The 16,200-nt window shown below is 39.2% G+C and overlaps 2 protein-coding genes and 1 long non-coding RNA gene across 12 annotated transcripts in view; 1 reads left to right on the top strand and 2 right to left on the bottom strand.

Annotated features, from left to right (window-relative positions):
• Positions 1-3,838, bottom strand: part of Phf20l1 (PHD finger protein 20-like 1) — an 86,196-nt gene extending 82,358 nt beyond the window's left edge. For 2 of the 3 annotated variants that reach the window (XM_013025171.1, XM_013025170.1), the window contains exons 1-2: positions 3,552-3,821; positions 1,356-1,475 (exon numbers count right to left, since the gene is read on the bottom strand). In XM_013025171.1, coding sequence (XP_012880625.1) covers positions 1,356-1,438 — 83 coding nt within the window. In that variant the 5' untranslated portion in view covers positions 1,439-1,475; positions 3,552-3,821. Of the gene's footprint in view, positions 1-1,355; positions 1,476-3,551 lie in introns of all 3 variants that reach the window. The other variant, XM_013025168.1, reaches the window with a different exon arrangement.
• Tmem71 (transmembrane protein 71) overlaps positions 1-16,200 on the top strand; it is a 51,292-nt gene that overhangs the window by 5,797 nt on the left and 29,295 nt on the right. The gene's annotated exons all lie outside the window — the stretch shown is intronic.
• On the bottom strand, positions 5,548-15,720 carry LOC105992331. The gene is made up of 2 exons (XR_001175398.1): positions 15,679-15,720; positions 5,548-9,418 (listed from the first exon to the last, which is right to left on the bottom strand). It is a non-coding gene; the product is annotated as an uncharacterized LOC105992331 (long non-coding RNA).

Genomic DNA, 16,200 nt, shown 5'->3' with positions numbered 1-16,200 from the left:
CTAATGCAGTGTTTCTTAGAAGCATTTTCCCACCACTATGTTTCCTTCCCCCACTGATATTTGGCAATAATATAGAGACATTATTATTACTACTAGGATGGAATTGCTACCTGGTTCCCACATGCTTGGCAAGTTTCTTCTCAGAAACACTATGCACACTCTCCACCTTCTTTTAAAGAACTCCCCACTAAGATAAAGCTGGAGGAAAGGGGCAGAATAATGTGCCCCTCCATTTCAAACCGTAGCTTCCAAATACACTAAAGCAGAATCTGAGACTATGGTGTCAGGGAGTGTACTGAGCTCTAGATGAGATGTTAAAAGACTGGAATTCTAAAGTCTAAAGTCAAATGTCATGATTAAACAAGATTTCTATCATTGCCAACTTAGAAAGTTGACTTACTATATATAAATCAATCAAAAATGCACTATGGTTTTAATGGAGCTGCAATGACAGAAAATGTCAAAATGTCTGGTAAATAAAGTCCTGAAGTTGCTAAACAACTAGATACTTGCTCCAAGTTTCAACAGGTCTCAGCAGAATCACAGGTAGCACTGCTCCAAGAGGAGCCCTTCTGAGGCTAAGGATCTGAGAATGAAACAAGAGGACATCTGCCAAGAAAGTACAAGTAGTGTTAGCCAGTCTAAATGAGGTACTACTTCTCTAGGAATCTTCTATACCTACTGGGGGCCAGTGACCCCTGCAAGCTGCTTCCCTTCTCTCCTTTACATATGGTTGGCACCTTTTCCTACACAACTTTTAAGGGGAAGGTTGTAGGTATTTGCACTGACAGCTTACCACAAATGGCCAAACAAGGAAAGAAGTAGAGTTGTGAGAGGATTGTTTGCCATTTACTGGTCACCCTACTACAGTGCTGTGCTTTTTAGGGAAGAAGGAAGTTGGGTGCCATTTTGAAAGAGAGTACTAGATCTAAACTGTGGAAAAATACTATAATAATCAATAATATTACTCTGTGGTTTGAAAATCATCCTCTAGCAAGGGAAAGAAAACAGGCCTATCAAAATGTATCCAAAAGTTAGGAAGATGATTATCTGAATTCCTTCTTTTGTCACCTCCCCCAAATAGTTTATGTTAGGCATACAAAAGCACTAATACTCTCTATTCTACATATTCTAGAACATTATGTTCAGGACTCAAACATCTAAACTGATTATGATCATACTTAATAAACCTGACTACAGTTTTAGAAAAGAGTAAAATCTAAATCCAATAATATTATATTCAAAATGCAATATACTAATGTCTCCTCTACTATCAATAGGATTAATAGTAATTAACTGACATATGTAAAGTTATAGATACTACAAATTAGGTCAAAATTCTCTATTTTCCATACCATTTTTGTAAGTAGTCCAGTGCCTCCAAACGAGCACCAATCTCAAAAGTGATTCCAGGACGATTTGGGGGTTTTTTACTCATCTTGAGAGCCTATTCTTCAGTATTCTCTTTTCACTACCTCAAGAAGAAAAACAAAGTTAGATTCGAATAAATAAAATGCATAGAAGATATAGTGTAGTGGAACAGGCAAAATTCAAACTAAATCATTGTTAAACAATAAATGATAACTTAGAATAGCTGATTAAAACAGTTAACAACCAATGTTTCTAGGAAAAATAATGTGCAACCTGCAGGAATTCTCAGTAAAGAATTAAGAAAAAGGGATATGGAAGTAATAACTAACTAAAAAGAAAAAAAGATGAGACATTAAAATTTGCTAATAGATTTTAAATATTTAAATATACTTAAATGTATTTAATATATTTAAAAGATTTTCTATCTTTTAAAGTTAAGAGAATTGTTCTGTAATGATTGTTATAATTCTTAAGAGGATAAACATAATTTTCATGTAATTTCAATTACTATTTTAGTGCTTCATACTACAAAACCCAAAATAATATACCAGGAATACAGAAAGATGGAAAAAATAGCAGAGAGCATGTGCCAGCCAGCCTCTGGTAGTTTTGCTTGTGATCAGGATGTCTCATTACCTGCTGCCCCCTCCTGGATAGCAACTGATTTTTCATATTTAATATGCAGTAATGTCTTCACTGAGAATGTATTGTTCAATGTTTTACTACCATACTTATACTAACTAAGTGTTTTTAATGTTAAAACCTGAAAAAGAGCACCTGTTTCTCTCTAGGTCATTCACATGTAAATGGTTTACTACACTATGGGGCACACTAGCCACCTTCCACAGTTGAGGTGTGCTGTTTTCACTACAGTATGTAAAGAATACAACATTTTGTAATGAACACATAGCCTAATCAAAATACAGATGGCATAGTCTAATCAAACTATAATCAGCAATGAGAAATAGAAACCTATTATTATTGTCGGAGAGATTCCTAAAACGTTTTGATATTTGAAATTACTATTCACTATGCTCCCTCCAGTTTAACACGTACACACACACACACACACACACACACACATATCTGTGTAGTCTCTTATAATGGTGTGACCACAACATGTAATAGACAAAACATAATAGCAAACAAAAAATATGTCTACCCTTTTCTGTCTTGGGAGTGAATCTGATAGGTAAGGGGGAAAAAAAACCACAAAACAGCATCAACACTCACTATAAAAGTATGTAAAATCAACCTCAAAACTCATGGTTTGAAGGATAGTGAAAAGCTTTTCCTTCTAGAGCATCAGCAAATATTGTTTAAAATTTAACAGGAATTTGGGCTGGGAGGTACTTTGTGTACAGGGAAAAACATGGATATTTTAATAGGAATTTTATCTGTGTACAACACATAAGGTTACTTATATGTGTAAAAATCAAGCCAGACTTCTTGCTGCTCACAGGAAAAGGTCGGTAAGAGGTAGTTCACTACCTACACTAGCATTTGCTAGGATCAAACTTAAGTCTACAAAAGACATGATAATCCCCCAGTGACATTAAGGGAAGAAGTACAAGAAAGAGCCTTTCTGCCTGGGGAGAGAGGGGAGAGAGATGAAAGGTTTGAATTAAAAACTTGCAAAATAAAACAATCTGTTGGTGGGGGGAGGGGAGGGAAACACATGAACCAAAAAGAGGAGGCTGAGAAGGGGGAAAAAAGGGCAAGAAAGGAAGCTGAAAGAATGGCAAAAAAAAAAAAAAATTAATAAATGTCCAAGAGGATGTTCGTTGTGGGAGATGACAACTGGGAGGGAAGAGAAACTTAGTAATTTCTCACAGAGGAGCGAAAAGCAGTTAAAGCAAGGGTCAGAGGAGGACGGCGAGACTACAGACGGTGGGGGTGAGGCAGGACCTGGCCTCGGGGTGGCAGGAGACCAGCAGGGGAGGCTGGGAAGGGGCTGGCTGGCAGCCCGCGGAGTCCAGGTTTGACAGCCACCCGGCCCCGGCAGGGGGGAGGAAGGGAGGGGAAGGGCCAGCGGCGGCGCCGAGACAATGGGGCCGGCGAGTTGCGGGGAGGGGGGCGGGCGGGGAGCGGGCCCGGGAGTGACACCGGCGCGGGGAGGGGGGCGCCCGGGCGGCCAAGCGGAGCCCCTTCGGCCTCCAGGCCCCGCCGCCGCCTCTTACCGACTCGGCCTCCTCTCCACACAGCAGCCGGGCCGTCCGGGGCCGAGCCGGGGCTCGAGTGGGGCTGCCAGCCCGGGCCTCTGCCTCCGCCCGCACCCAGGCAGCGGCCGCGGAGGGAGCAGGAGCGGAGGGAGCGGGGCCTCGGTTCCCCCGTTGGCCCGGAATTGCGCGGGAGGGAGCTGGGTCCGAGCCCTCAAGCTCGCTCGGGTTCCGCTGCCATCGCCTCAGCCTCCGCAGCGGCTGCCGCCGGACAGCCCTGACGCGACGACCGGCCTGGCGACGTCAGCCGCCCGCGACGCACCGGAAGCGGGACTATCCGTGTCACGTGACCTGTGAGGGTTGGGCTCGGGCCGCGCAACTGATTGGAGGGCAGCACTGAAAGGCGGAGCCTGGTCCATGTTGAAAGACAGCTGAGTGGGAGGTGTCTGGATCTCTTGTGGGCAATTGTAGTGTTGGACTTTTGCAAGACGGGACTCCAAGACCATTGGTTATGATAGTTGATTTTATGAAGTCCAGGTGCCCCAAACTCCTCTATGCAGGGCATGGTGCAAGCTTCTGCTTTGTTTTCTTTTCTTTTTCCTCCTGGGACTGGGATTTCAACTCAAGGCTTTTCTTGGTTTTGCTTGGCAGGTGTGCTACCACCACATGAACCACATCCCCAGCCGCATCACAGGGTTTTTATAAATGCACTACTACACACTTTCTAAGATATCCTTTTCCTAACACATTGAGAACAGAAGAGTTGCTAAAATGTCTGTCAAACAGTCTATTGCAGACACTATGTTGTAAATATATCATAGGTCTGTAAGCATTATGCCCACCTTTGGTTCTCAGCTCTACCCAGACCTGAGCTCCTCCCATCCTGGAGTTCCCGCCATACAGCTGGCCACTCCCTGTCTTCCCCCAGACCCACCTGAGTACCCACCTACCTCACTTCCTGCCCCCAGACCTCCTGCTACCTAGATAGTGAAGGGTGCCTTATGCTCCCTCTTGGGAGAAATATGGCTCCTCTAATAAACCTTCTAATAGTCTTTCTTCTGTGCCTGCCTGCCTTGGCGTCCTGGAATGGATGTGAAGGATTCCTTTCATTGTCAACTACAACACAATTGTTCTGCTGCACCATCTAGACCTTTACAATACAAATATATATATATATATAACCAAGATGGGGGAGAGGGTAAAACTGTAGAACCTATGGCTACCTTGGTGGAATTACTGCCCAGACTACACAGCTAATGAGAGCACATAGACTGAGTCCCAACAGTATCCAAAGACAGTGCTAAGTATGTAGGACAATGTCTCAGCCCTACAGGGAGAACCTACCAGTGATCACAAAGTAATATGGAGAAGAAACATCTATTTTTTTTTGGCCTGTTTCCACTGTACTGCTCTGGTTCCAAGTTTTCAAAGTGTATCGTTGCATACACATGATACTTTTGTCTTTCTTCATAGTGTAGTTAAAATAGCAAAGTAACTCTCTTTAAGCTTCAATAGAGGAATATTGGGTAAATTAAGCTACCACATTCATATTCATCCTTTTATTCAAAAGACACTCATTCAGCACCTCCTGTGTTGCTAATAGCTGCTTGAGCTACACTGCACATGGTGGTACATAAAAGGCTACAAATAAGACAGTCAGTAGGGGAGAGATGTTTGTCTTTTTTTTTTCTTTTTGGTTGTTCAACATATTCAATCCTTTTGATATTTAAGCAAATTTCTTCTATAATTGTCATTAATTCAGTGTCCCAGATACTTCTAAAATCTATCTTTGGGCACAGCAGGATAATATTTTTCACCCTCCTTACTATTGTGGGTGACTATCTGAGTTGCTACAAAACAAAAATAGAAGAGAACTTCATCAAAGTTATCTGGAAATGTAAGAAGGTAGTTCACCAAGCTGTGTGCCTAGCGTTGTAAATAGCAGTGATATAATAGGTGCTCTAGCAACCCAGGTTCCAGATAAATAATGGTGAGACCAGTAACGATTAATAATATATAACCAATATATAAGAAAAATATTTATTGCATAAAGATATTTACTGAGAGTTATTGTTACACAATATTATATTGCCCAAACTGATTAATCCACACATTCAGGAATATTTATTAGAGACAGTCAACATACCACTGAATAAGATAAAAACATCAGAAACTCATATTTTGAATTTCCCTTGAAACAAATTGGCTGAAAACAATGCTGATTACATTTAATTATCTAGGACATTTTATCTAATATAGCTAAGGATATTCAAATTAAAACAAATATTTTTCAGCATCAGTATCAGTACCAAGAATCAAGTTTCTGACTTTTAACCTAGGCCTTAATGATATCCATGCCTGATAGAGCCCCCTGCTTACTAATAAAAATATTATATACTACTGAAGTTTTAATAACTTAAATGAAACACAAGGGTAATTTTGTACTTTAAAACATAAAAGATAACCCAGTTGTACTCACTTTCCACTATTGGTTGAGGATTTACCAATTTATCCCAACAGATGACTCTTCTGTTTTAATTGGGACTTTATAGAAGCAATTTCATCACAGCAAGTTTAAAGAACAAAAATAGAAATGTGTTCATGTGCAAAGGAGTGATTGGAATGGATTGTTCAGGGTGTCACTTTTGAATTCATGTCATCCCATACAGTGTGCATTGGAAATAGGAGAGAGGGTATTTTTCATTGACATCTGATTGCAGAAGGACACTCCTACTATTTAGGAAGGAGGGACACAAGAGCTGCTAGGTATAACAAAATACACAGTGAAGTCTATACACTGAAGCATTTCCATAGGTCACATACAGCTTCTCGATGACACTCATACATTTGAAAAACCTGTCTATAATTGTACATAAAACTTAAATTTTACATGTAAATACTTTGAAAGATTTTAATCTATATTTCAAGAATGAAGCAACTATGTAACACAAACGAAGATCATTCATTTTTTTCTGAACATTAGCAATATGTTATTCAGCTTTAAAATACCAGATCTTCAACAGCTAAGCTATCCCCAAGTATTTGAGGTACAGCTAGGACGCACCAGTCTGTATTGGAGATGTTACATAAAGAGTAAATATAAATTTCAGCGCAAACACTTGGCCACTTTATTATACTTCTTTGTGAGCTATAACTGAACATTATATACTGAAAATATCTTATGATGCATTGTTTCCATAACATGTATGCTTTGTATGTCATGTCATGACAATATCTTAAATAGATGGGTGTAGTTTATTATTGATGAATTTGATTTTAGGAAAGTAGAAAGTGTGCTACACCATATATGCTCTAAGAAGGGATATTAAAAATCAATAAAACTCTAAGTCAGCAGTCTTTCCTGCACTCCAGAACAATGCAGACTCCTTCAGCACATTCACACTTGGACTTCTGAGTCCTTGCATACTGGCTCCTCATTGACTGTAGAATTCACTCCTTCATTCCTTCACATATTTACCTGTGGAATCATTCAAGCAATGGTTCCACTTTTCATGTGAGCCTTGGATAGTACGTACTTTTATAACTGTTGCTTTCTTCGATAGTTTTTGTAATACACACATATATATTTTAAAATATGATCATTAAGGCCTCTATTTTGTGCAATAGAAAAAGAAAACTGAAAACCAAACATCAGGAAACTTAGAAAACGTGTCAAAGGATATACAGCTAACTGATGAGGATTTAACTTAGGTCCCTCTGACCCAAAAGTCCATGATCTGCAGATACCCTACATCATTTGGAAGGCATTCTGTCCTATTCATTTTGTCTTGGTCAGGCTGTGAGCCAAAAAAAAATGGATAAAACTAACTATCTTCATGTAGGTCGTCATTCTTTTAGCCATATGGCCACAGAGTTAATGATTGTGGTGAGGATGCCAGATAGAGATAATCTAAAGATGACTCCCCAGCTATGTAATGGGCCTATGTATGGTATGTCCTCTCGCCTTTCACCTAACACACCCTCTTCCAGATGGTTGATGCCAGCCGTCAGTCACTCCACCTCCAAATATAGAAATAAACAACTTACAGCTGTGTTTGAGCAGAACCAAACAAGTCGTCGGCCAATTATCTTGAAATAACAGTTGTTAGGCAGAAATCACTGATCTAAATTCCTCCAATATTAAAACTGTGAATAGGGAGCCTTAATACTTTCTAGAATATTTGACAACTATATGTGTATCTTAAGAGAGGGAAAGGGCACCACTCAGAATCTGAAATTCCTTAATCACACATTAAACACAAAAAGGTATTTTTGTGTTTATTTAATATTTGGACTTAGCATTAGTAAAGACAAAGCAATTCAAGGTTTGCATTGTTTTATTAGATTAATTTTGTAGAAGCCTACCTGGCAATAGACAATTCCAGAAAAATCCCCCATTCCATAAATGGCAATGACATTAATGTCACTTCCTTCACTTGCAAAAGCACATTAGTTTTGTCTCTCTGATACTATGTCCATTTATTAAGCAACCGGAGATATAATTGTTCCAGAATAAATTCTTGACAGTTGAGACTCCAGAGAAAGAACAAACTGATGGGCATCATCTTCACCCATGTTCATATTCATAATATATTTGAAGCATTTCCAATGCATTCGTCATTGCTACCTACTGTAGTTTGTAGAAAGCTTTCTTAGAATAAGCCAACCCTGAGGGTGATTGACGGTTCAGACGACTTTAGAATGTGTACATACAACTGTAAGTACCTACTTACTGTAAGTTTAACATACTACTCTGAAGGCACTTGGGCTTCTGAGATTTGAAAGACTTCTACACATGGCCAGAACAATTTTGAGATAACATGTTCCCTTCTACTAAAGGCTACATATGTGTGTGTGCACTATAATATATGTAAAATATATTAACATATGCTGCATTTATTCATATATTACATCTATACATATATGTGTGACTGGTTTGGAAAATGCTACAAGAAAGACAAGGAACTTTGTTTTGTGTGCTGATTGCAGGGAAATGGGCATATTTATCATCCAACTCTGGCTCTTTAAGAAGGGAAGGAACTCCTACTAATAATTATACTGGAACATGTGGACCCTATGCAGTCTCCAACAAGCAGAGATACACTCTCCGGCAATACAGAGCAGGAAGAAATTCTCACAAGAAATGAGGTAAGGATTCCTGAGACAGGAAAACACTGACTGTGGGATCTACATTTGATTCCTCAGATAAATTCTCTTCTGCCATACCAGAATCAACAAAGGTGGGCTCCTTACTTGTTGCTGTGTTGACACTGTATTTCTGATTTTTTTTTTTAACATGGGCATCATGTATTGCTCAATTATACCAGAGTTTCTCAAGCGAGGCCAATTTAGGAATTGCATCGGACTCAATGGGGCTGGCTGTTAAAATGTCAGTTCCTGGGTCCTGTGTTCCACCTTAGGACTGAATATGGCCTTTTAACAACCCTAAACGATTCCTGCATATACAAAAGTTTTAGAGTTTCAGGGGCTAGGGTTCATTTGGTTGCCTAGTACTGAAACTTTAATGGCTTAAGCATAAGGGGAAGTTATTAGATTGTGATATTTGTAAGATAAAGGATGTCTTCCTTTTGGGTACTTTGACTCAGGGATCAAATTCCATCTTTCACTAGGCTTCTTCAGTGTTGGCTTGACTCATACTCTGGTTCCCAACAGCCTCCTACTCATCATTACAGCATCCTGAAACATAAAAACAAGTGTTAGAAGTAATTCTCTCACTGACCTGAATGAAGTTCAGTATGCCTGGAATGATACGGCTTAAATATGTATTCAAGCCCCAGAAGATAAGCCAGACTGGAAACCAATTCAAATCCTATGAACTGAGAGATGAATGTGAGCAGTTCTTTTAAGCAAAATTACAATGCTTCTACCTGAAAGAAAGAAAGCAAAAGTGAAATAACAGAAGTAATTAGTATCCAATCAACTGCCTCATACTGAGTGTATCTTCAAATTGAAAATCTTAGGCATTTAGGAAAGGATACACTTCCTAGAATACAAAATTAGAAACACAAGCCAAATGAGAGTTGACTCTTCTGAGACATTGACATTCAAATTCCTAATTCCTTGTGTATCTGGTTTTAGAGCCAGCCTTTGAACAGCAGAAACACACGGTTGGGATTGGTACATCAGAGGGAGGGTCAGGTGAGCAACAGAACATAGAAACTGTACAAACTAACAGTAACCAAAACTTGTAATCTCTTAGTGATTGTTTATGCTTAAGAGCATTGATAGCTCAACAACATCTTCAAATACAACAGACAACCTGAACTACTCATACATGATGCATTCATTTGTTATTCATTGAATCACTTCATATTTTAGTTTAAGCTGCTAGAACAGAAGAAAATTCCATAAAGTAGGTGACTGAAGTAAGAGAGATTATTTATCACACTTCTGAGAACTTGCTTCCCAATCTGCAGTTAGCCACTGTCTAACTGTCTAACACATTATGGACAGAATGCCTTTTCTCCCTTTTAAAGGCCTTGTTGTGCCAGGCGCCGGTGGCAAGCCCAGAGTTCAAGCCCTACGACCGACAAAATAAAAAATAAAAAAATTAAAGGTCTTGATGTTATTCTCTAGGATACTGCCCTAATTCCCAAAGGAATCGGAGCTTCCATGTCAGAATTCAGGAGGTATACATTCAGCACATAGGACTCTAAAACTAGTATTTTATTTTGCTAATCTAACACCTAGATGATGTCTACTGAGGGAACAAGAAGTAAGTTAAAGTGAGTGCCATACTATGAAAGGAGGAGATGAATATAGAAACTGATATAATATGAAAGTATGTACAAAATAATTTGAAATAGAGATGTTATAGGAATATGTTCATTCTGACTGGACAAATCAAGGAATACTGCATAGAGGAAGCAGTCTTCAAACCATACTCTGAAAAGTAAGAAACGTTCACAGAAGAGCTCTATGTAGATGCTATCATTATTACTGTCTGATAGCTCTTTGTAGTTGTAATACAAATGCTGAGAAAAAAATGTGATTGCATTTTCATTTCTTTTCCAAAAGCATTTATTGGACATCTGAAATGTGCCAAGAGTAGGACTAGGTTAATAATGAATAAGCAAAAGTCCTGATCTTAAATTATTTAATAGTGTAGTCAAGTAGACCAACATGCTGAGAGATAGTTTGGGGGTGTAGTCTATAAGTCTCAGCCTATGGGAGCATTTTAAAGGCTATTTGCAATTTGTCTGTGACTATCTTCTCAACCAAGACCACAAAACAATGCCAACATCTCTTAGGTAACTGCTGGACATTCTGATAGAGGTGTTCTCCCTCTGGGGAAGGGAGAAGGATGAGGAGCTGTCAGTACCAGCATTGCCACAGCCACTGGGTTGCTTTAGTAAAGATTCTGAAGCAACATACCCTGTGGTCAGGTATTGAATTACTTCTGGGTTTTGCAAAACATTCAATGGAACTAGTTTTATGAGAATGAAGGTAAGCATCATATGGTTTTCTTTCTTTCTCTTTCTTTCTTTCCCTCTCTCCTTCCTTCCTTCCTTCCTTCCTTCCTTCCTTTCTTCTTTCCTTCCTTCCTTTCTTCTCAAAATGACAGGGATGTTGACTATACATTTGAAGGAAATAAATCCACAAGCCTACTTTTGCTACTTGTAAACAACAACTGAAAATAGTAACGTATATCAGAGCCAAAGATTTGGAAAAGGACCGGAATTATGCATTAGACTCAATGCATTACTAGTATGTTTAGGGGCCAATTATTTCTCTGATTCTCACTTCTTTTCATGTAAATGGGAATTTTAAATCTACTTCAAAGAGTGGTGGTGAGAATTAAATTAGATAGAAGACTTAAATGTTTCACAAACTGCCAAATGCCAGGTGTTTCCTAATGGTTCTTACTGTCATTTTTCAGAGACCCATTTATCTAGTCATTATAATTTATGCAGGTAGATCCAATGTCACTCTCTGAGTTCATGAAAACATAATTTCTGAGCATTCTTTGATTACTTTGCGTCTGGTCCCATGTTTGCTGCTGGTGATTATAAAGATCAATAAAATACTGTTCCTACTTCTTGTGACATGAGCTTGTACTTAGACTCTTACTAAGAATTTTCTTAATTGTTCTTAGATCTACCTCCTCTATGTCAGCCCCCATTTCTTAGCAACTCCCTTCCTCTCTCCCATTCAAGAAACATATTCTAGTCTTTGGAGGTGGTCAGTGAGAGCAATGAAATAAGAATACTTTTCCTTTCCAGACAGAAGAGCCAAGAGCCACAAATAATTGCTTCAACTGCCACCAATGAGAGAAGAAACAGAGTTGTATTAAGGAGCATTCCCCACTCACAGGATATGGGGTTAATACAGCTTATACAGCATTTGATGTTTCAGTTTCAGGGTATTGCTGGATTCATTGTAGCTGTGTGACTACCATTACTGCCCTTTTTTACATGGGAAGGAGTATATGGGCGTTACATAGCCATGTTGCAATAGTGAATGTCAGGCAAAGCCAAGATAATTTACAGGTTTCTATGTCTAGATCCCACATTGACATAGAATTTGCTATTAGATCAAGTTGCAAAACAAAATGAGATTTCAGGGTATCCCCTGGGGAGAGGTATATATAACACTTTTAAGTCAAAGGTGGGGGGGGATATAAATATTTGTGACCATAAATGGAGAACGTAGTAAATTAGACAATCATTCCCAGTTACTCCCTCCTCCTGCACACATCTGTTTTAGGACCCCACCTGGGGTCCTAAAACTCTGGGACTCTTAAATATACCTCTTTACTTCACTGACATTTAATTTGGCTTTGGCTTACAACCAATGAATGGATAGTTCATATGCCATCTTTGAAAAGAAGCTTTAAAGGCCATGATGGCCTTTTTCTGACTCTCTTGTTCTCTTCCCTTTTCATCAAGGAGGCAGCATCCTGAGTGGCTTATCCTCCAGCTTTGCTCCTAAAATGATGACACAGAAAGCAGGGCAGTCACCCCACGACACAATGCCTGAGTCAGACTGAAGCAGAGACAGGACAACTCAGAATGAAAGAGGATTTGCCAGCTGCTTAAAACAGGAATTGAACCTTATATGATTATGCAATCTGATGAGAGAGTTAAATTTGTTTATTTGTTTGCTTTTCCTGGTGGCTCATGCCTGTAATCCTAGATACTCAGGAGGCTGAAATCTGAGGATCATGGTTCAAAGCCAGACTAGGCAGGAAAGTCCAGGAGACTCTTATCTCCAATAAACTATTCAGAAAAAGCCAGAATTGGTGATGTGGCTCAAGTGGTAGAGCACTAGCCTTGAGCACAAAGAGGCTTAGGGCCAGTGCTCAGGCCCTGAGTTCAAGCCCCAGGACTGGCCTAAATAAATAAGAAGTTTTCAAAAAGCAACACCTAACCAGAAGTCACAGGAGATTTGGCTAGGTTCAGAAGATGGACATGAAGTAGGGGAAAGCAAGTAAAACTAGAATCCCCACGAACCAGCTGGAACACTGACAGCTATATTGGGCTCTTACTAGGTCTGAGCCTCTACCTTTAGTGCCAGGAGTGTTCTGAAAAAAAAAAAAAACAACAACTCATGGTCTTGCTGCATAGTCACATCCAGCTCTGGGTGAGAATTTATAAAGCTGATGGAAAGGAAGCATCCACTCATTTCACAAACTGAGCCAAAAGGTCTGTGGAAATGTATCTGCCCTATAACAGTCAGATGAACATTGAGCCTCAAGTAATCAGCACAGCTCCTTCTTCTCCATCTCCACTTTCAAAACTTGTATGTTTTGTTCTTTTTTTTTTTTGGTCCAGTCATGGGGCCTGAACTCTGGGCTTGGGCGCTGTCCCTCAGCTCTTCAGCTCAAGGCTAGCGCTCTACCACTTGAGCCACAGAGCCACTTCTGGCTTTTTTCTTTTTGCTTATGTGGTTCTGAGGAATCAAACCCAGGGCCTCAGGCATACAAGGCAAGTGCTCTACCACGGAGCCACCTTCTCAGCCCCTATGTTTTGTTCTTAACATCCATCCTAACTAAAATAAAATAAAAGGAAAGAAGTCTAGGAAATGTAATTTAGATTAGGCAAAGTGACATGATAAAGCCATCACATGGGAAAATAAAAGTTTATTGCTATAAACAACTGGGATTTGGAGGGTGATTTTTGCTGTGGCAGGATGGATGTGACAAAATAACTAATCTTTCATTCCTTCCAGATTATTAGCCTTTCCAGGCTTTGGACCATATATCTCCTTCTGGCCCTGATCAAATTTTGCACAATGTTTTGCAAAGAGCCCAGCCAGACTTAGATGACAGAAAGTCATACTCACATAGTAAGTGTCTTTTGTGTACTAGATTCTGTTATTCATAAAATCAAGAATAGAAAACAGAAAACCTGGGTGATATGATCCTAAAACTCACAGTAGAGGAAAGAAGACAGCAAGGAAAATTGTGATGCATGCTTCTAAGGAAACTTGTAGAGAAGCATGCTCTATAACATGGTCTGGGAGAAGCAGAGAAACTGCTCAGAGAAAGAGCTATTTGGAATGAGAGATCGAGACAAAAGGCCAAACTTGAGCAGTGTAAGAAGGCTGAAAGAAATCCAGTATGGTTTACTTCTAGAGGAAACATAGGGTAGGGTAGGTAAGAGGCTGGAAAATAGGCAGGCTAGAACCCCACAAGGCATCATTGATTATAGGGATGATTTTGAACTTACAATGGGAAAGGAACAATGCAAGCCATTGAAATATTTAGAAGAGTGCTATAATCATTTATCCATATAGAAAAAGATCATCCCAGCTGTGGCTTGATGAAGATATCAGAGAGAGGGAATATTGGTACCAAATTCAGGCAGAAGAATGTGGCAGTGGGAGCCCCAGAGGAGAAAATGGAGAGAAAGAGCCACACTTGAGAGCTACACAGGCAGTAGTTTGGTTTCTCCTAATTTTCTGGCTTGATCCATTAGATAGAATTTGATGTCATTTAGCAAAACACAATGTACAAGAAAAATATGAGGTTGGGGTAGAAAGAAAAGATAGCAAATACAGGAGGGGTTAAGTAAGCAGATATTATTATTATTTATTTTCTGTAGTATTTTTTAATTAATTTATCAAGTTCAGAAATCTATAGCATTTTTTTCTAAAGTGTTCTCAAGCATCCTGGCTATCAAATATCATCCTATAGAGCAGCAGCGTCCAGCAGGAACTGGCAAGAAATGCTACATCATTCCTACTTACTTTTACATGATCCTGGGCAGTTCACAGCAAATTGCAATATGTGAAATACAACTCTGGAACACAGATGTTTGGAGATGTTATCTGGGCAAATATTTCTCCAGGCAAATAATTTTAAGCAACAATAAGACCATTTTACTTATGTGTGGTTATAATGCCAAATATAATTTAAAAGATATATAGTGATCTCTATTTTGTAGAAGTCTTTTTTTCTAGGACTTTTCATTCTTACATATACTGCTTATCTCTTTCCCTGTGCACACACGCATCCTCTGTCGATTGGGGAGGACTGAGCAAACTGTGGAACATATTTGAAGCAACTCTAATTTTCTATCAACAGAACAAAAGTTCAGAAGTCAGGATTTGCCTGGACTTTAATTCACATATTGTTGATTCTCCAAGTTAATTGATGATTTATTATATGAGCTGCACTATTTTTTGTTCCTGATGCTATAGAAATTAGGAAAATAAAAATATTCTTAGTCCTTTCAAATCATTACAACCAATCAACTGTAAGCCATACTACATGTTGAGAAGTGCTAAGGAAAAGCATGAAGTGAAGCAGGAGAGGAATAAGGAGAGAGCAGAGGACAAGCCATCAGGCAATGTGAAGAAGAAAGCCCTGTGGCTATCTAGAAATGTCCTAGGTCAATGGGGACACTGAGGTTAACGATTCAAAGCAGGAGACAACTGGATCTGAAGACAGGAGAGCCCTGGAGAAGTATGGATGGAAATCCAGCTCTGGCCTTTGGCAGTATGAGAGAAAGCCATCCCAAACTTTCTGATCTTACTACTTCCATTTCATCACATGCACTTGGTGGACTGTGTGATATTTAAATCAAGTGTTGAACGTATAGTGTTGAGTGCAATGCCTAGATTATAGAAAATGTTCAAAAACATATGAGATAATCACGACTAGTCCTATGTAAACAATACAAACCTGGAAGCCATCTCATCTGGATTTGAATATTCAATGCTTCAGAAGAACTTGTCATGTTGCACAGTATTGGTGTGTGGGTGGAGGGGGGAATCCCAAGGAGTAGATGACATCAACTTTTCTGCTAGCCTGAACAACCTAGGCCTCAAAAAAGTGAGTTTATAAGAAACTAATAAGAAATATATCTCCTGTACTTTTGTGGAGGACTCAATTTTCCCCTCATTTCTTTCATCTCGTTTGATTCTCCAAAGGACCCTGTGAGGTATATGTTGTTGTATTTGAGAAAATTGTAACTTAGCGCTTAAGTACAGAATCCAAAGCCACATCACTAGTATGGTAGATAGTTTAAATCTCATTCTGTGAGTACAAAATCCATACTCTTTCCACGTCTTAATGCTGCCTGAAAGTTTATGGAATGGGTTGTTCTTTTATCACTTAAACAGCATACATGTGTAGAGACACATGAGCAGTATCAAGTTCTTTAGGTGCTATAAAAATATAAATGAAAACATAATATGCCACCTG

Source organism: Dipodomys ordii, unplaced genomic scaffold (genome assembly GCF_000151885.1).
Source record: "Dipodomys ordii isolate 6190 unplaced genomic scaffold, Dord_2.0 Scaffold82, whole genome shotgun sequence".
Taxonomy (NCBI): domain Eukaryota; kingdom Metazoa; phylum Chordata; class Mammalia; order Rodentia; family Heteromyidae; genus Dipodomys; species Dipodomys ordii.
Note: the sequence above shows the minus strand (reverse complement) of the source record. Positions and strands in the feature narration are given on the sequence as shown.